The sequence below is a fragment of the Lepidochelys olivacea genome, assembly GCF_965140295.1.
Source record: "Lepidochelys olivacea isolate rLepOli2 genome assembly, chromosome: 8".
NCBI classification, from domain to species: Eukaryota; Metazoa; Chordata; order Testudines; family Cheloniidae; genus Lepidochelys; species Lepidochelys olivacea.
In genome coordinates, this window is record NC_140418.1 from 83,295,412 (window position 1) to 83,315,978 (window position 20,567).

At 41.1% G+C, this 20,567-nt stretch overlaps 1 protein-coding gene across 3 annotated transcripts in view; it reads right to left on the reverse strand.

The window, feature by feature from the left end:
• Positions 1 to 452: 452 nt before the first annotated feature.
• The window catches only part of DNAJB4 (DnaJ heat shock protein family (Hsp40) member B4), a 48,260-nt gene continuing 28,145 nt past the window's right edge, over positions 453 to 20,567 (reverse strand). Inside the window, exons 1-4 of one of the 3 annotated variants that reach the window (XM_084637581.1) lie at positions 11,509 to 11,575; positions 10,900 to 11,188; positions 4,675 to 5,249; positions 453 to 2,415 (exon numbers count right to left, since the gene is read on the reverse strand). In XM_084637581.1, the coding sequence (XP_084493707.1) occupies positions 2,182 to 2,415; positions 4,675 to 5,249; positions 10,900 to 11,110 (1,020 nt within the window). In that variant the 5' untranslated portion in view covers positions 11,111 to 11,188; positions 11,509 to 11,575 and the 3' untranslated portion in view covers positions 453 to 2,181. Of the gene's footprint in view, positions 2,416 to 4,674; positions 5,250 to 10,745; positions 10,784 to 10,899; positions 11,189 to 11,508; positions 11,576 to 20,567 lie in introns of those variants that run through there. The other 2 variants (XM_084637580.1, XM_084637582.1) reach the window with 2 other exon arrangements.

The following is a 20,567-nucleotide window of genomic DNA, read 5'->3' on the forward strand; positions in this document are numbered from 1 at the left end:
GCTAAACTCATCTCCTCACCAATAGGAGTGGCAATGCGTTCCACAGGCTGACTGCATTCTGTGAAAAAAAATATTCCTTCCACCGAGAAAACTGTAAAATGTTTCAGAATGATGTGGCAGCTTTTTCTGTACTTTAAGTTTTACACCATATTCAGAAATGGTGAAATAAAAGAACTTAGTTTTCCGTATGTGTAAACATTCACTATTAGGGACTACTAATTCTGCCAATTCTGGAATTCTGCCAATTCAGCCCTGCTGCTCTGACCTGAAGTTGGACATTGAAAAATATCTGCAGTTATTCTAAGTATTGTAGCTACTTAGATTATGGGTGCCCAAGACTTGGTTTCAAATGCTCAGCCTCATTTGCTCTTCGCAGAGTTTATGGCATGTGGTTATGGCAAAAAATAAAAAAAAAAAGTTAAAAACAAGTTTATTAAAAAACACATGAGAAATGCCATACAGAACATACTGAAACTGGAAATCTTTTAAATGCATGAACACAATATATAAGGATAACAATAGGCATAAGCAGTAGGTAGCAGTTAATTTTAAAACTTTTTTTCCCTTTGTAGTATCACTCCAGCTACTGTTCAGGTTCCCTGCTTGTTTAGGACTGCAAATGAATATGATTTACACTATCATATGTGTCAGCTGTATGAAAGAGAAACTGTAGTTAAAAAATTGACAGTATCTTTTAGGAATGTGTTCCTTTGAAAAATTGAAGTGGGATTCTTCTGTGCAAGGGCTCATTAAAAAGGCTAACTAAATTAACCCCAACTCTCATAATCCACCTTCCTACAGAAAATCATTTATATGATGTTGCTAAACACCCTGTTATAACCTAAATTACCCAGAGCAGGTAACTAGAAGATTTCCACAGGTAAATGAATGACTGCTAATAAGAATAATATTTTCTTCTTCTAAAGAAAAATAAATCTTCCCTTAAGAATGTCATTATTAAAGCACTGTGGCATGTTTTTAAAACCTAAGTTATGAAAGTAAGTCTGCAAGGCAATTATATGACCAAAATCATACTGCAACCAAGGGAACCAGCCCTATAGCATGTTATAATACTAGACTCAATTACTGAGAGCTCTCTCCTTCCCCTATATATGTGTTTTCACCTTAAGGGCTAGGAAAGTCATGTTTCTATTCACAAAGGAACTAAAGCCCAAGCCCGCTAAATTGATGGAAAGACTTCCACTGGCTTAAATGAACTTTGGGTCAGGCCCAAAAAGTTTCCTCAGAATCCTTTAGCTGGGAGCTGGGTTTTGTCCCTTCTCTCTTACGGAAGTGGTAGACTGTTCAGCCCTTGAATTCTACAGATGTCCTGAGATCTGCATGATCTTGAAGTGTGTGTGTGTGTAATCCAAGTGCCTTTATTTACACCGTTCCACGGGCAACCTTCCACAAAAGGACAGCATTGCTCCTTCTAGAGCCAAGATACCATGTCGTCCTGCCAATGGTTGGACTGAAATCCATCCCTAGGGAATGGGTGTTAGCACCGATTAGTAGTATTCCCCAGCTGGATTTCTGAAGGGAGCATGTCACAGTGTGGCTACACCTTTCCCCAGAGCAGCTGGGGCAGCTTCTGGGGCAGCTGGGAGAAGGCTCACACTCTTTTGTGGGTTCAGGAGCTCTACAAACAGATTTAGCTAGCCTTTGCTTTGTGAAATGGAAGGTAGCATGTGGGCCTTCATATCTAAATGGAGTCAGTTAATGCTTTAGTCTCTTTAAATATCTGTGGATATTACATGAGCGTATTTCTAATAAGAATTCTGACTTCTGATATTAGTGGGTAGCATCACATAGATAATCTAGAGATACATAAAATAAAGTACTTGGATGCTCAAGTACTTTATTAGAAATATGTGCACTGAGCTTTTGCAAAATGATTACATTTTACATGTAAGCAAAATACTGAATAAACTCTCTGATTAGGAAGATCTAAGTAAGATACAGTGAGTGGTTTTCCCTGTATGTTTTACTGCAAGAGTCACCCGCGTGACTTGTATTTAACCATTCTCTTCTCATGCAGCATTACAGTATTCCCTCCCTCCACCCCACAAAAGAAAATGAATATTCCACAAATGGATATAGATTGCACTTTTACAGCATGAACTTGCCAGTCTTCTGCATTTTCAGTGTCCTGCTGAAACAGTGTTAACACAGTCCATTCCTTTATGAAACAGGAAGATTTCTCCTAAGTACTTCTTTTGATGCTGGAGGAATATTGTCTGGGAAATTTACTTCAAATTCTATAATTAAGTCGCCACGTTGGTCGGGATTTTTGGGAAATGGCAACCCATATCCTATAATTCTTCTCCTCATCCCAGGCTTTACAACCTCATTTACTGTCATAGGTATGGTTCTTCCTTCTATTGTTGGCACGGTGACCGAGGTGCCGCATAAAGCCTAAAATAAATAGTTCATATCATGAGAAAGAGGCAACCATCAAAAGCTTATTTGTACTGAAAACTGAATTTTCAGATTACAGAATTAGAAAAAGATGATATTGTGAATACATGGATTATTTTGCATAACTGAAGAGAACTGTCAAAACTGAAAGACAATAACTTATGTAGCTCCCTTTAAAAGGGGATGCTTGTTTTATTACCAATGTTCTCTCCAATATCAAAACAATGGTCAGTGCCCCAGAATAACATCTAAAGCAGTCAGGAAAGGGTTTACTCCCTGGTGCCGCATCCTAAACATCAACAGATAATGCTGTGATCAGTACAAACAGAACAAATACGCTCAGTACTCCCACTGTCTTCTGCTCATGAATCTCTACCAAACAAGCAGCATCTCAGCTGTCATTAGAAATTCAGAGTCCTAGCTCCATTGCACTTCGGGTTACATAGAGTATTTATTCATTGTAAGACTCTTGCAACGCTTGTTTTGCTCATACTTTGCTTTTTAAAATTATTTTAGGGCTAGTGTCTGACATTTACGTTGAGCCTTTTTGATAGAGCTGGGCAAAAAACATGTGGCTAAGATTTTTTTGTTGGTTAAAAAAAAAAAAAGGCATTTTCTGGTGTCCCAAACCAGTTTGAGAATTTTGATTGAATTCAATTAATAGTTTTGGCCCAGAAAAAAAAAAAAAAAAGCAACCTCAAACAATTTGAAATGTTTCATTTTGAAATGGCATTTTGAATTCAAATTTGGCCAATTAAAAAAAAAAAAAAAAAAGCAGGGGAGGAGGGTTGGAAAACCTCCTGAAATGGCTGACCCAAAAACGTTTTGTTTTGAATAGACCAAACCGTTTTGGTCAATTCAAAATGAACATTTTGGAAAAAAAAATGGTTTTGGTTTTAAATCAAATGGGATTTTCTTTTCCCTCCTAGATTTTTTGGTTTGATCTCCAAACCAAAAAAAAAATCCATTATTTGCTCAACTCTGCTATCAATCTTCACAGTGTCCTTTTATGTGCACATTTGTGATGTTCAAATTAAAGTAAATATTAAAATACAAACCAAGAATTTACCTGCTCTGTATCAAGATATAATTTCTTGGCAAAAACAAAAACAAACTAAGCACTTTGTTTTTTAATAGAGATAATTCCCACTAATCTCCTCTTTTATCTAAATACTTATGCATTTAATACTGTACTTCTGGCCTGCAAGGATTGCTTTTGTTTTCCACCTACCCTCTATGTACTTAATCTGTGCTGACAAAACTCAGTGTTATTTGGACTCAGTGGAAGAATTATGATATTTATGCAGAAACCACATTACCCATCCTGTCATTACATACTGCTTTTCCTCTTGTATTATGTGGTTCATCTCATGAAAAATCTAAAAAAAATATATATTTTTTTAAAGTTCAGAATACAGGCAGACTTTCTTTGCATGTCCTCTGCACATCGCTTGAGATTTGTTTATTCTCACTATTCCTTAATGCTACATTTTTAAAAATACAGACTTGATTCATTTTGGGGAAAATCAATTCCTTTAACTGTCTTCAAACACTAAAGAAAACACTCTCCAATCTCTTATTTTTGTTTCTGAAAGCAAAACTACTTTGGTCTTTGGAGTGCATTTAAAAAAGAAGATATGAACTTATTTTTATCATCACATATAACTCCCATAACAACACCTGCTCACAATTTATCCTCATGAAATCCACCTCCATATATTCTAAAAGCACACTGAAATGTGTTGATATGAAAGGAAAGATATTTTGCAAGTTTGCTAAATTAAGCTCCATTGGTGAGCTGTGAAAATATTCTAGACGTGCGTTCTAGATACCTTCTACTCCAGAAATGATAAGGACGGTATATCATAGCAGAAAGGAGTCCATTACATTGGATGCATTCATTGTTACTTCAACCCAATCTGCATTTACATATAGATAGCTATTGTACTTACTGTAGTACTAAAACTTAGAAAAATGGCAAATATGCTCTACTTTCCTTTCTCACAGATCGTTCTGTATGTTGCCATAGACAAAACTTAACAACATATGATGCAGACCCCAGTAAAAAAAGCCAATGATTCTGGTACTGATAACTATGCACTATACTTAGTCTGATTAAATTGTATTAGCTAGAGAACTGGAGTGCTGAATTATGATAATTGCTACAGATTTATTTTCTGCAGTGTAGCCACAATACCATGCTAAGACAATTTCTTTTTATATTTCATTTGCGCCATCAACTAACACAAAACTTACCTCCCTCAAACTTATTTTAACAGGATAGATAATATTTGAACCATCTCTCTTGAAGAGCGAGTGACTTTTGTCTTTAATGACAAAAACAATATCGGCTGGGATAGTATTGGGTGTTTCATCTCCTTCTTTTGGGAAAGTGATTTTAGTGCCTTCTTTCCACCCTCTCTTGATCTCAATGGTGAGGATTTTGTCCTCCGTTCGCACACTTCTGCCATCTGGGTTCAGCCTTTTTCGGGAAATTCTCATCCTTTTTGTGCAGCCATGATATATCTCTTCCAATGATACTTTAAGTTCATGGATAATCGGGGGATCTTGTTTACGACGAGGCTGGCTACCAACTGTATTCCTCTCTCTTGGAAATCCATTCATGCTAAAACTAGTGAAAGATCCAAAAGGATCACCATCCACTTCCATGTCTTCAGTGTCTCTGCCACTAGGCATTCTTCTCCCAAAGAAGATCTCAAAAGGATTTGTGCCACCAAAAAATGCTGCAAATGTGGCATGTGGGTCACCATGGAAAGCGTATCGAAAGGTGCCACCCTGTCCATCGGGTCCTCCAGCTCCTCCTTTCAACCCTAATTGGGACATATGGACAAGGTTAGGAAAGTCCATACTAGTTTTCAATCCTGGTACTTATTAACAACATAAAGAGTAAAATACAGTTTTGTCTTGAGTCACAAACAACTACTGAAAGGACTTGTAGTTTAACAACTGCACAAACATAGAACAGTAAGCAGAGATTGAAGGGCTCCTCTTTAAAGAGACCTCACCCTACTTGCCAGTGGACTGTAGAGTAGCAACTACTCATCATCATACAACCTGGAGTAATTCTGAAGATTTAGAATTGTTTCCTAAAATAAGATGCCCCATCAGCAGCAAATCTATTTAATAATTGGTCACTCATTGAAATGACTGGATTGTAAATAATGTTTTAATAGTGTGCTGAAAATTATGAGTGTTCTCTGTCTGCATGATCTTAAAGACCATATTCCCATGTAATTTTTTTAACTAAGGATCTGCTCAATGGGACTAGGGTTAAGCCCTTCAAGGCCACTATAGGTATGGAATATATAAAGTTGTATTATATTTAAAGCTTCAAATATGCTCCGTTTCTAATCAGACTAGGCTAATTTCTGTGCTCTTGAGATCAATGGGATTGCACAGGGTGTAAGTCAGACAGAGTGGGTCAAATTCTGTGCTATTTTAGGAAACTACCATAAATCAACAGCTAGCCATAAAGCACATTGGTATGAATGGATAACAGAAAGCATAATTGTTTTGGAAACAGGACTTCACCAAGTCTGAGATAATGGAAACACTGTGTTTTGCTTTGTTTCTTGGGGGGTTATAATCTGGGAATGGAGAGGAAAGAGAAAGTTGAAAGGAGTGCAGCAAACCAGAAAAGTTTGGCCACATTTTTGTTTATTAAAAGCTATTTTCCATCAGTAGCAACCCAGCATTAAAAACCTCCCAGAAACAGTAAATCTTACATTTGTACTATGTGGAAGAGTTAATATTGTAGAAACTTTGACTTTCAAAATTTCTGACTTCTTTGGGTGCTTGATTTCTCAAATTTAATGCTGCATTAACTAGTTTTTGTATTTAATTTCCTTGAAGTTTTCAAAGTCAAACAATAGTAAACAGAAAAAAGTTAAAAAGGCAGGCTCCTTTATTAGTTAGAAATTTTCAGTTGTGTTTATCAAATACTCTAAGCTAGTGGTTCTTGACCTTTTCCGGACTGCACCTGCATGTTACAAACAGAAAAAGCCCCCACTCCCATCTAGTGATGAAGAAAGGGAGGTGCTTGTGACCCCCGGAAACTTTTTTGTGAGAGGAGACTGTGACCCCCCAGTTTGAGAACCTATGCTCTAGATACTTTATGAGATTAAAAATAACTTTAGAGGTAAAGAAGCTTTGCTATCTCTAACCACCAAACTCATCCTATCACTTCCTTAGTAAAAATTCCCACTCTCCACTCCTCTTCCCAGGCCATCCAAGATTTTACTCCCCCACAAAAACACAAAACAAAAAAACCCATCATCATCTCTAGGAGTCCTTTATAGTTCAATCTCCTTTCTCAACTAATTGACTACTATTTCTTTCTCTTCTTCATATTGGTTGTCCCCATTCTTCCCAGTGTGAGATCTTCCTTCCACTTCCTTCAGGTGACAGTTTTCTCATGCCCAGCTTTTCATTTACCACAGTCCCCAGCACCCACCCAGTTATCTTCTACCTCTACTCTGTGGCTCCAGACCATACCTCACGCAACAAACAGTTCTTTTCTACCTCCCTTCCCTTGCTAATGACCTCCATATACTTCTTCCTACTGGTTAATTCCCTCCCCCACTCTCCCCCTGACTCCTCAGACCTTGCTTAAGAGGTTTTAAGGCCAAAGGCACTCAGTCCTTAAGGAGGCCTTCAGTTCTAAATACTTAAGCATCTCAGCAACACTTAACCACTAAGCTGCCTCGTAAGATTAAGGTAGCTCTGCACTATATGCAACCATTTTCCTTCTAAGGCCCTTAAGCAGTTATGGATTTAGTCTTATGCTAAAGCATAAGGGAGGGATACCTCAGTGGTTTGAGCATTGGCCTGCTAAACCCAGGGCTGTGAATTCAATCCTTGAGGGGGCCATTTAGAGATCTGGGGCAAAAATTGGGGATTGGTCTTGCTTTGAGCAGGGGGGTTGGACTAGACGACCTCTTGAGGTCCCTTCCAACCCTAATATTCTATGATAAAGCAGTTCAGCATGCATCCTACTTTCTAATCCATGTTAGAGACAGATCTTTTAAAAGAAAAGCTGAATTCAAAGTATTCATAAACCATGCATAAATTTTTAATGCTAGGTCCTCAGCTGCAGCTGATTAGCATATAGTGCAGCTCAAATGGAGGAGTGAGAGTCAGATAAGGCAACTTCCTAACATATCTTTGGGAGACCATATTGAATTAAGTGTATAAATGGTTTATGTATCTTTGTGGGCCAGGGACGGTATGCACTCCACAGTGGGGAGGATTACCACAATTCCTCCAGGAAGTAAAAACAGTAGGGGATGATTAAGGCAAATCACTCAGGTTCTAACACCTCAAGAGAAGTACCACCTCCCGTGGAGGCTCACATATTCTGGTTCAAACTGGATTCTCCAGTGATCAAGAGACAAAGAAAGGACTTGTAGATAAATAACCTGAGCTTAAATTGATGCAGGGCCATTGTTCTGGTTCCTGCTCTAAAGACTGATATGACCTTGTAACAAGGAGGAAAAAACAGTTGTGGGGTTTGAAGACCTAACACCTGTGCTGAGTTGGGGGTGGGTGACCTCTGGTAAGATTTTTAGCACATGGGAATGTTTTTATATGCTTTCTCTGTAATGCTTCTACCTTCAGAATAAATGTGCTTGCTTGGAAGAAGCTGTGTAGTAACTTGTAACTGCAGGCCAAATATTGGTCACAGCCCTCAGAGAAAAAGCAAAGCACAGGCCATGGCCTTCTAGGCTGGGGATATCACAGTGTAGATCAGGGAAATGTGCATCCTTAAAAATCCCACTCCCTTCTGACTGAGGCATGGATCTCTGCCCAGGAGAACTGATGGCTGAGAGTGAAACGTTTAAGGACCAAGAAGGGTGAGTTACCCTAAAACTGTGGCAGAGGGCAAAAGTGGCCTTTGCATCCTCTTGATCCTGGGCCCAAGTCAGTTGCCTAGCACAACACAGACCATCCTGAAAGGATGTTATTGGACCATTGGCGGTTGGCAAGAGATCAATACGGCAGCCAAGTATCAGCTAAGTATAAAGGAGCCCAGTCACTCCCTCCACACTGGCATCAGGGAAAGAGTCAGCATAGGAGTTCCCCAGTTGGTGCTACAGCTACACAGGGGTGATCCTCCCATGAAATGCTGACTTTAGGGCCACTTTCCACCAGTGGCACAGCACAAAGCAGCAACCCATAGGCCTTAGCATTTACTATTTCCAAATTCAAAAACCCCAAACTGATCTTCTTCAAAAATGTATTGCTTTTCTTTCTCTAAAAAGGACTCTAAAACAAGACAAGTGTCCAACTTGAACAAATACATTTAATCCAGATATGAGGAATGGATTTTTAATATTTGTTTAATTCCAGGATGACTGAACTGATTTTACTCAAATTAAAAAGTTAAACAAATTTGGATTAAACCCAAGCACAAAAGGTTTGAGCCCTAAAGGAATGTTTTGATAAAGTTCTGAACAACTGCAGAGGGGGCATTAGAATGGAAATGGCATCTCAATCATAACTCTAGTTTTGCTATGGCAAATGCTACACTAAACGTTTTTCAATTTTTTTTTTTTTTAAAATGAAGTACTGGTATTGTCAAACAAATGCATGACAAACTGTGTCATGTGATTAGTGGAATGATACTTCCTAGAATAGATACTGAATAGTTTTTGCTGAAAGTACATCAGGTTCCATGGTTGTAAAACAATCACAGAGCTTTACAACTACTGACTACATTCTGGACAACAATGACAGAGCTTAGGCAGCCACTCAGGCGACAAGGGATATTTCCAGACACATAGCTGCAGGAACTTGTCAATACTTTTGTTAATATTATGCCTAAAATAAACAGAAGTACATGCTTTGAGCCTCTGTTTCAGGTATGCAATGCCACACTGCCAAAGGCTACACTGCTTTATATGCCTTGCCCTCCACTCTTAGGAGAATCTGACTAATGATATTTTTAGGAGGGGGTTAGGAAGTGCTACTGCACTGGAATGGAATGAGTATTACCTAAGCTGTAGATTAATTAAGTACTTGCATATAGGAAAGAAGAACAAACAGAGCTAAAGGGAAAAAAGCAATAAGGCAAAAAGATTAAGGGCAAGATTTTTACAGCTATTTAGGCATTGCTGCACTTAGCATTGCAATGCCTAAATTGATTTAGGAGCCCAAGACTCATTTCCAAAAGGGGCTTGGGAATTTAGGAGCCTAAATCCCATTAACAGTCAAGTGCTTAAACCCCTTTTGAAAATGAGACTTAGGCATTACAATGCTGAGTGCAGCAATGATGGAATACTTTATAAATCTGGGCCTAATACCAAAGGAGATGCATGAGCCCTTAGTAATCCCAGATAATAGAATCGGGTCAGGTATCAGAGTCTTATGAATGACATGAGAACCTGTGGAAACATCAGTAAAGACTTGTAGTTCCAGAATTCTCTCATTTCACAGTGGTACAAGAGACTATGGAATTTGCCTCATTTATAGAAGTTAAAGTTTGCAAAGACGCAATGATCAGTGACAGCACCACACATGTTGATAAAGGGCCAGATATCTTGCATAGCACTTACTTCACAATTAGTGCTACTTGTCAATGAGACTACTGATGGAGTAGTGTGCAACTCAGCTTGAGTAAAATTATCAGAATCTGGCCCCAAATGAATGTTAACGATTAAATGAGCCTACCTAGTTTCTGTGGGCAGTGCTTAACCAGTTTAGAGTCTCAAATAACGTGTAAAAAGTAACTGCTGAATCCTAAAAATGGTGGGGAACCATCACAATTGATGATTAAAAAAGAAAGAGCTTCCTGTTTAAGTAACCATTTTAGGCTATATAATATTTCTGGGGCCTCATCCCTTTGGCACGTTATTACTGTTTACAGTTAAACTAAAAAATTGTTCTGGTATTTCATGACATCAGGCAAATACTTTCCTCTACGGGCAAGAAGCCAAGGCCAACTAAGGACTGGACACCTGGACTCCTGCTCAGTAGAGGGATTATCCTGTCTTGTTTTGTACAAAAAAAGCAAATTATCCTTTATGAAAAGTTTGAGAGATATATTATTCAAAGAGGCGCTCTGTCTCTATGTAACATTTTGATGGCTATCTCAAAAAGCGCAGGGGCAAAAATAAATAAAATGCATCCAGCTATTTATAGGTCATAGACAAATCTTTATTACATTAAAAAAGTTCTATAAGATGGATTTGGGATCTTTTAAATTTTTTTTTAAATAAACAAAATTGACTTAAGCATGGTTCTAAACTATGAAGGATACACTATACATGATTATATATATTTATTAACATATAAGTCTCTGTAATTACCATATATCAGTCTCCAGAAGAAAACAGTCATTGTCCAAATCAGTACATGCATGGATAAATACAAACTTTCTTCTTGTCTTGTGGCATTCAGCACAACTAAGTGTCCATTGTAAGAGTGTAGCACAGATAGATACTGAGTAAGAGAAATACTTACCTTCCTCCCCAAACTGATCATAAATGTCTCTCTTTTTGGGATCACTCAGGACTTCATAGGCTTCTGCAACCTCTTTGAATTTTTCCTCTGCGTGGGAGGATTTGTTCTTATCCGGATGCCATTTAAGGGCTTGTTTTCGGTAAGCCTTTTTGATATCTTCTTCAGAAGCCCCTTTTTCAATTCCCAAAATTGAATAATAATCTTTTCCCATTCTGAGTGTTGTTAGATGAATTTTAGTTTCCCTTGATATGAAGAAACCAGTGTCCTGTGCCTGAGTAATGCAGTGATACTGGGGGGAAAAAATAGCACAAATCAGCAAAGCTGTTGGTACTCTAAGCAGTGGGTAGACTGCTTACCCTTATTTGATTCCCTCCCCTGTTGCTCATTTATAGATAAATATACACAGTGGTAGAGAGACAGCCCTCTCCAGAGCCCTCCTATTTATACTACGTGTCTCCGCTCTTTCTAGAACAGCAAATGCTACAGAACGTCATTTCCCAGACTGCTCACAGCCAAAACATTCTCTGCACAGCTGTTTCCTCTGCCTTCCAATTAACTGTTCAATTTCCATTTCTCTCTTTTGAGTGATAAATAAGCTCTGTATCTTACTATCAGACCCCGGAACCTGTAGGTCAGTGGTCTCCAACCTTTTTACACCCAAGATCACTTTTTGAATCTAAGGGCAACCCAGGATTTCCCCGCCCCTTCCCCGAGGCCCCGCCCTGCTCATTCCTTTCCCCTTCTCTCCCTGGGTCGCTCACTCTCCCCCACCCTCACTCACTTTCACTAGGCTGGACCAGGGATTTGGGAGGGGGTGTGGACTCTGGGCTGGGGCCGAGGGGTTTGCAGTGTGAGAAGGGGCTCCGGGCTAAGCCTGGAGCAGGGGGTTGGAGTGCAAGCTTTAGGAGGGAGTTTGGGCGCAGGAGGGGGTACAGGGAGGTGGGGCAGGGCTGGAGCAGAGGGTTGGGGGGCAGGATGGGGTATGGGGTGCTGGCTCCAGAAGGGAGCTCAGGGCTGGGGTTTGGGGTACAGGAGGGGGTTTGGGATGCTGCCTCCGGGAGGGGACTCAGGGCTCAGGTGCAGCCTCCCGCCAGGCAGCACTTACCTCTACCTCCGGTGGCTCCCGGTTGGTGGCGGGCACAGCGAGGCTAAGGCAAGCTCCCTACCTACCCTGGCCCCACATCACTCCCGGAAGGGGCCAACGCACCCTACACCCCTGGGGTGGGGTGGAGGGCACGTGGTTCCATGTGCTGCCCCTCTCTGCAAGCACCGCCCCCGCAGCTCTCCTGGCTAATGGGAGCTGTGGGGGCGGTGCTTGTAGGCAGGCACACTGAAAGAGATCCCTGCCCCCCGCCCCAACTCCAGGGCTGCAGTGGCGACTTCTGGGAGCGGTGTGGAGCCGGGGTTGGCAGAGAGTCTGCCTTAGTAGTAGCCACACTGCACTTCCACCGGACATTGCGATCGCCTGGGAGATCCTCTAGGATCAACCAATCAGTCACGAACGACCACTGGCGTTGGTCATTGGTCTGAATCCAGACCTCGTCAGCGGGCACTGAAAACCTAGCTGTCTGACAGTTATAAAACCGCCTATGGAAATGAGTTGGAAATTTCAATTCCTGACGTGCACTCTAATCTATTTAGGTTCTTATGCCATGTAAGAATGCACAGCTGCTAAGGTGACAAACTACCAACATAAACTGGCACCTTTTTTGTACGGATTAAAAGCACATTTAAAATTCACGATAAAATCAAACTTTTCAGTAGCCTGATTTCACTTCATTACAAGCCCAAATTAATCGATTTCCACCCAATACACAGGATTCCAGACTGATAAATACAATACACAGGATTCCAGTCAATCTGATAAAGTACTACTTTATTGCCAGTTAGGTAGTAAGCACAACAAAGTATAACAATGATACAACTTGACGCATTACTGGTTTAAAATATCACATGCAGAAACTGGCCACATTCCTTTCTATATGTTACACTGTACAATATAAGCAGTAGAATACTGGTTTCAACAAGATGCTGATACAAGTCTAAGTACAATAATTAATAGAGACTTCTGAGACAAAGCCATTTGATTTTTGATAAGTAAACAAGTTAAAGTTGGAATAGATACCAATCACTTCATACGATGATTTACGTAAAGCAGGGATACTCAGACTGACGCTCTGGATCTGCAAGTGGCTCTGTAATGTGTCTCCTGTGGCTCTTTGCAGCTCACGATATTAAGACACTGTGTGAGTTAATTATTAACCAGTCTAAGTTATTAATCAATCAGGATACTTTTACTATATTATTAACCAATTGTAGTTGATAAAATAATAATATTTGGTCAGTCATTTTGCTGTGAGAATTATATAAACTAAACAAATCCCATCATACTGTTTAAATATGAATTTATAGTACTATAGTAAAAAACAATAAATTCACCTACTGTGGCTTGTTTGGGTATTGCTGATTACTAATTTGGCTCCTGAATCACTGAGGTCTGAGTATCACTGATGTAAAGTTTTAACTTTCAACTCTGTCTCACACCCTGCAGAAGGGTGGGTATCAAGTTACAGCCTGCAAGCCAGCATATTCAAGATCTCATTTGGCTCTTAGCTGGGTATTAGGTCAAGAAGTTGTAACCATCTGGTCAAAAAGGCTATATATTTAAGAGTGATTACTATAATTTTAGGAAAAATATTTCCTTTTAACATTTGTTCTAGTGAAAGGAAAGGCCAGTTTTAGTCCTAGCTAAAAATTACACAGGAGAGACAAATAGCTTTCCATATATTGTGTTAATTAATTGTTCCCCTTTCTACTTTATTATGTTCAGATGTCCTGTCTCTCTGCTACAAATGTCAATACTAGACTGTTTTATAGTGCACTCAGCAATACCTGTGGGGAACTTCTGCACACCAATGCTCAACTTAGAGATGGTATACATCAGAGGTTTAGATGGTATACGTCAGAACCTGCATCTCCTCCACAGATCTTCTCAGACCTATCAGTTATGGTTAGAGCTGGCCAGAAAAGGACATCCCCCCCCCCCCAATCGGGGAAAAAGCTCTTATTCAAAGTTTCCAGTTGGGAAATAATTTTTCTGTGGGAACATACAAAAAAATTAACAATATGGAAAACTCTACATTTCTTTACCTTTACAGTTTTCCAACTTTTACCAGTGGAAAACAGAAGGAAAAGATGAAAATTATTCCCCTCACACACTCTTCAACATTCTGTTTTCCAAATTGGGAAAGTGAAAGTGTGACTGTGTGTTACTTTCTCATTGATTTTGTTTTGTCTGCTCCCCTTTTTTCTTGGGGAAAAAGGGAAAAACCTACGGTGGCACGCAAATTCTCACACTTTTTGTGGGGGGTTGGGAGGGAGGGAAATAAAAAATTAGAATTGAAACAAATTTCATGCAGAGGGGAAAATGTAAAAAATTAGAACAGTTTTTAACATAAAAATCATTTGACAAAACTCCATTTTTGACAAAAAAATGTAAAACAAAAAAAGTTTTGACCAGCTCTGCTTATGATCCTGGTTCTGAGAATGCCTGAGGATACTGGGAATCAGAACCACCTGCCTCTTTGCCCCCCAGGACTAGCTTGCATCACTGGAACCTGCAGTAGTCTAGAGCAGTGGTTCTCAAAGCCGGTCCGCCGCTTGTTCGGGGAAAGCCCCTGGCGAGCCGGGCCGGTTTGTTTACCTGCCACGTCTGCAGGTTCAGACGATCGCGGCTCCCACTGGCCGCGGTTTGCCGCTCCAGGCCAATGGGGGCTGCGGGAAGCAGCGCGGGCCCAGGAACGTACTGGCCGTCCTTTCCACAGCCCCCATTGACCTGGAGTGGAGAACCACGGCCAGTGGGAGCCGCGATCGTCTGAACCTGCAGACGCGGCAGGTAAACAAATCGGCCCGGCCTGCCAGGGGCTTTCCCTGAACAAGTGGCGGACCGGCTTTGAGAACCACTGCTCTAGATTGAGCAGTCACAGTGTTCAGGTCCACCCACCCTTTTTACTGCCAGCATCAGTCATCCTCGTGGCTGTAAGAGAAGGAACTGCCATCAACCTCCCAAGAGACAGAGAACTAGTTATGGTCCATCACTGTTTCCCCACCATGTCCTTCTCCAAATGAGACTTGGAAGATATCATCAGGCCTTAACAAGAGCTCCTTTTTATTAGTGTCATTCCTATCCAGTTCCAGGATCCTTCAATGGGTGAGAGGGGTTACATTTCATTATATTTTGCCGACAATATTTTTATAATGCCTGATGTACAGCATGGCTTACATGGTTTTTGTTTGTTTTAAATTAATAAAAAAATACTCTCCCCCACACCATTTATAGTCAAGTTATCTTTAGAAATGTTCTAGGATTCCAAGCTAACAAAAAAACCCCAAATTGATGGTAAGCCGAATATACAGTCCTAAACTAAAACATTTGCACTTCTGAAGTGCTGGGGTCTCATAACAAAAGCACTGTGCTGCAAAGGGTAGGCACAACAAAGGCCAGACTATAAGCTTTAATACTGAATTTTCATTATAAGATTAGTTCAGAACAGAATTTTCCTATACTGAAAGGTAGAGGGTTTTTTTTGCATTTAGGTTTCCATGGGCAGTACATTAGGTAATATTTTTATTACATCCAGAAATGTGTTACAATAATTTAGGTTCAGAGGGTGATTGTTTTCCGTTATTCTAATTCCTAACTACACCGGCAACAAAAGTTAGTCTAGAAAACATTGAACAAATGACAACAAATGCTATCAATGAGACCTATGAAGTTTAGTTTTGTTGCATATATAAGGCACATGTTGTCAGGGCAAAAAACAGTTACAGGATAAACTAACAATCTGAGGCCTCACACTTAATGAAAAGTAGCCCTTCAAAATTAAGCAGTCTAAAATGATTAGGGGACTGGAACACATGACTTATGAGGAGAGGCTGAGGGAACTGGGATTGTTTAGTCTGCGGAAGAGAAGAATGAGGGGGGATTTGATAGTTGCTTTCAACTACCTGAAAGGGGGTTCCAAAGACGATGGATCTAGACTGTTCTCAGTGGTAGCTGATGACAGAACAAGGAGTAATGGTCTCAAGTTGCAGTGGGGGAGGTTTAGGTTGGATATTAGGAAAAACTTTTTCACTAGGAGGGTGGTGAAACACTGGAATGCATTACCTAGGGAGGTGGTGGAATCTCCTTCCTTAAAAATATCTAAGGTCAGGCTTGACAAAGCCCTGGCTGGGATGATTTAGTTGGGGATTGGTCCTGCTTTGAGCAGGGGGTTGGATTAGATGACCTCCTGAGGTCCCTTCCAACCCTGATATTCTACATTTTTTGGAACGTGATAGGAATGGGCTGCATATGATCATTCTAAAACCAACAAAAAAACCCAAAAAGTCTATGAAATCGTCCTTTGGCAATATTGTACCAAATAGGTTACACAGTCCAACATCAAGTGTATATAAAAGGAGTTCATGCTGAGCAAGTTCAAGACACCTTTTATATACTAGCCTTTTAAAAAAAATTGTTAAATCCCCTAAGCTCTCTCCCTCTTGGGGGGAGAGGGAAAGATATCACGGATATAGAATTAAATCTAAACATTTTGTTGAAGGCAACACCACTTACCAAACTCAATGTCATACAGGTCTAAAACTTGTGCTGCACACAGAGAGCTAATGACTTACTCTTTGCAGTTTTAACTACACAGAAAGGAAAGGCAACCATATGTCACATCCTCCTTCCATTATGCAGCAGAGAGGCCAGCTTCAATAGCTCCTGCATGCAATATGCCAACCAGCCAGTGGCATCACTGAAACTTAGTCAAGCCCCTTAGGGGCAGAGAGGGAGGCCACGTTCCTGGAGAATATCCATACATACCCAAAGACTGAAAATCTGTATCCAAGTGTTGCCCTACATAAGACGCTAGCCTCAAGTAGCAGTATTTTCCAGACATGCACAAGTGATGCTTGCTGACAGCAGCACCACATGGCTCTCATAGCCCAGATGCCAGGCAGGCAGGCGTCTCCAAAACTATGTCTACACAGCAATGTAAGGCTAGTGTTAGTGGGACTCAAGTCAGCTGAATCATGGGCTTGAGCCTGTACACTGCATTTTAACCCTAGGTTAAGGATTTTCTGATGTGTGCTCGAACCTAGGGCTCTGGCATCCACACTGAAGTGCATAGACCAGAGTGAAAGTAAACGTATTCCAAAGTGCCTAGTGCCCCCGTCCACACACTAGCCCTAGGAACATAGTGTACTGGGGGAAAACTCTACTGCCCACCCTGTTCCCTCACTGTGGCAGTACTGATGGAACTCAGGTGTCCATAAGGAGCACAAGTACATAAACCACATAATTAGCTCATTTGGTGGCTGTCTCAATAAAATGACTGCAGTTTGAGAAGGCTTTATACTGAAACTACCATCCAATCCAAGAATTGGGCTCTCCAGCTCTAGGCTGAGTCCCACAGGCACAAAAATGTCCACGTGCACCTGTTCTCAGGATAATTAGGACATCAGTCACCAGGGCGGTCATATTAAAATGGAATGTGGCAAATCTTAATTTTTAAAATAGGATGTTCAATTAAGGTGTTTTGGTGTGGGGCTTTTTAAATTTATTTTTGTCTGTTTGTTTGGAAGTTTGACATAAAATGAAAGTCACATACCCAGCCTGGCTGCTGCTGGCTACAAAGCAGTGAAATGATCCTCCCAAGGCTTGGGGTGCAGTGTGCTTCCGCAGCCCCGGAGATCTCTTACCCCTGTCCCTGCTGCACCCTGCGAGGCAGGGATAAAGGATCCCCAGGAGACTATGGGGAAATTTTGGGGCTGGTTCCCAATCACTGCCCTCACAATGCACGCAGCCCCAGCAAGTTCAGGGGGCCTGGGAGCAAGGGCCACAGAGTGGAGTGGGACCAAGCAGGTGCCCTGCAGGGAGGGGGAGTGGCAGAGCTCCCTGCTCAGCACAGCTGGGGGTGGATGACCTGTACCACCCCGGCAGCCAGGAGCTGCCTCCCACCTGTCAGCTTTGCTTCTTGCTCTGGGCAAGTTCTGTGCAGCAGCGAGGAGGACCAGAGCACGCTTGGCCAGACAGTAATGGCACTTCTGGTCGCTGTGCTCCTCCTTTGCCACTGGGAACTCTGGGATACATCCAGAGGACTTCTGGGACCCAGTCAAGCTGAGTCAAGCTGGGGCTGCATGCATACAGGAAAGAAACAGGGCTCGGACCCTATGTCCCAACTTAACGCTGGCTTGGACACTCCAGCCCTACAGCGTTCTAGGATCCTGGATCTGAGCCCAAGATTAGCACAATTGGTGCATGGACACAAGGGGGGTTTGGAGTCCAGGCTTACATTGCTGTGTAGACATAACCCAATAATGACTGGATGCGTAATAATTATAATCCAACAGAGCACTACTGATTAGTCACTATTCTTTCCAATTTCTTCATCACATAGGCACAGTATCTTCACTGCAGTCCTCAGATTTTGATGTATCTTGTGACTATTAGATAGTTAGTAGCCAGCATTTTATCCAGTGACTGTACGTCTGTCTATTTTAGGATTTTCAATTCCTTTATACACCATCCCTCTAGGACGCAAGGGTATGCATGGAAACAGAGGCTGCAGTGTACTCTGCATGGTACACAGGCTGCCACATATGGTCGACTTCCGATGGATATTGTATAGCTGTATTTTCTGCCAAGTAAAACGTGGTCAAGAGTAATGAATCTGGACTAGTGGAGAGAAATATATCTGGCAACAGTTGCAAGTATTTTGGCTTTCCTATCTACATATCTAGACTGTACAGCACCTACACTACATCTTTCAGATATCTAAAGATCTAAATAATCAATTGCCATAAACAAGCAGCTTCTTCTAGACATAAACTTGTAAAGTTTTATGGTCAACAACTGTACTTTGCTTAACCAGCAAAATCCTTTGTGCAAGCCCTTAATTTTATAACTCAATATCGATCCTCTGTCATGCATGCAAAAACTTTTCCATTAAGGGAAAGGTTTTATTGGTATAATTAGAAACTAAATGCAATATTGGAAGCAGGTAAGAAGGAAGATAGTACCCTGTCCAAAAAACATGCACCTCTGGTCATTCAATGGATCTCTAATACAAATACCCTAAGATTTTCATAAAGCAAAACATGATTTGTGACAAAGCTAGTGCACCCCTAAAATATTTACATCTGTCAGGACATCCTTACATGTAATTAGACTAACTCATTAAGATGCAACAGCACCTTATTCCTCAATTATTGAATATGTTCATTAGCAAAATTAAATGGGAAGCTGGAGAAATATAGACAGCTTAAAGCAAAGACAACAGATTCCGACTACTAAGACAAGTTGGTTTAATCTTTACAACAATAAGGGATAAGCATACTGTTCCTCAATAAATAGTAAAATTGTGTCTCTTTTTTTGAGCAATCAAGAAAGGAGTAGGAGGAAGAAAGCAAAGTAGTCATATTGTTGAAGGGTACTGTATTATTTCAATGGAATAAATGGGCCCAAAGAATCAGAAGTGTTAACATGACCCTGTCACTGTTCAACATTAAAGAGTTTTAAACAAGGTTCAGGCTTTTGGAATAAAATGACTTCTGCCTGGTCAGTGGCAAACATGCTGTTAAAAAATTCTTAACCTTTACCAAAGATATAGAAAAGGAGGAGAAACAATTAAAGCATTTGAAATGTAAAATATCAAGTAATGCCTTCGTTTTAACGGGATACCAAAGATAGCTTTAGAAGGAAATCCCCTGTTAGTCACTCTTTCAGATGATAAATAACTGTCTTTTTAGGAGAAAAGAAGTCAGCTGAAATGGGCTGCAGTTGTTAAAATCTTATCCTGTTTCCTAGAAGACAAACATACACAAAAGGAGAGAAAAAAGAAAAACAAATGGAAAAAATGCAGCTTTTGAGTCTGGTGCTGACTCATAGCCCTGGTCTACACTATGGGGTTAGGTCGAATTTAGCCACGTTACGTTGATTTTAAAATGAATGCGTCTACACAACCAACCCCGTTCCGTCGACCTAAAGGGCTCTTAAAATCGACTACTGTACTCCTTCCTGGTGAGGGGAATAGTGCTAAAATCGACCTTGCTGGGTCGAATTTGGGGTTGTGCAGACGCAATTCGATGATATTGGCCTCCGGGAGCTACCCCGGAGTGCTCCAATGTGACCACTCTGGACAGCACTTTGAACTCCAATGCACGAGCCAGGTACACAGGAAAAGCCCGGGAAATTTTGAATTTCATTTCCTGTTTGGTCAGTGTGGCAAGCTCAGCAGCACAGGTGACCATGCAGTCCCCCCAGAACTGCACACGAGCTCCAGCATGGACCCAAAGGGAGACACTGGATCTGATTGCTGTATGGGGAGAAGAATCTGTGCAGGCCGAACTCCGATCAAAAAGAAATGCTAATATGTATGCAAAATCGTGCAGGGCATGGTGGAGAGAGGCTTCAACAGGGAAACACAGCAGTGCCGCGTGAAAGTTAAGGAGCTCAGGCAAGCCTACCAAAAGACAAAGGAAGCAAACGGTCGCTCCGCGTCAGAGCCCCATACATGCCGCTTCTGTGATCAGCTGCATGGCATTATAGCGGGGGACCCTACCACTACCCCACCACTGTCCGTGGACACCTGCAAGGGGGGAGTCTCACACAACAGGGAGGA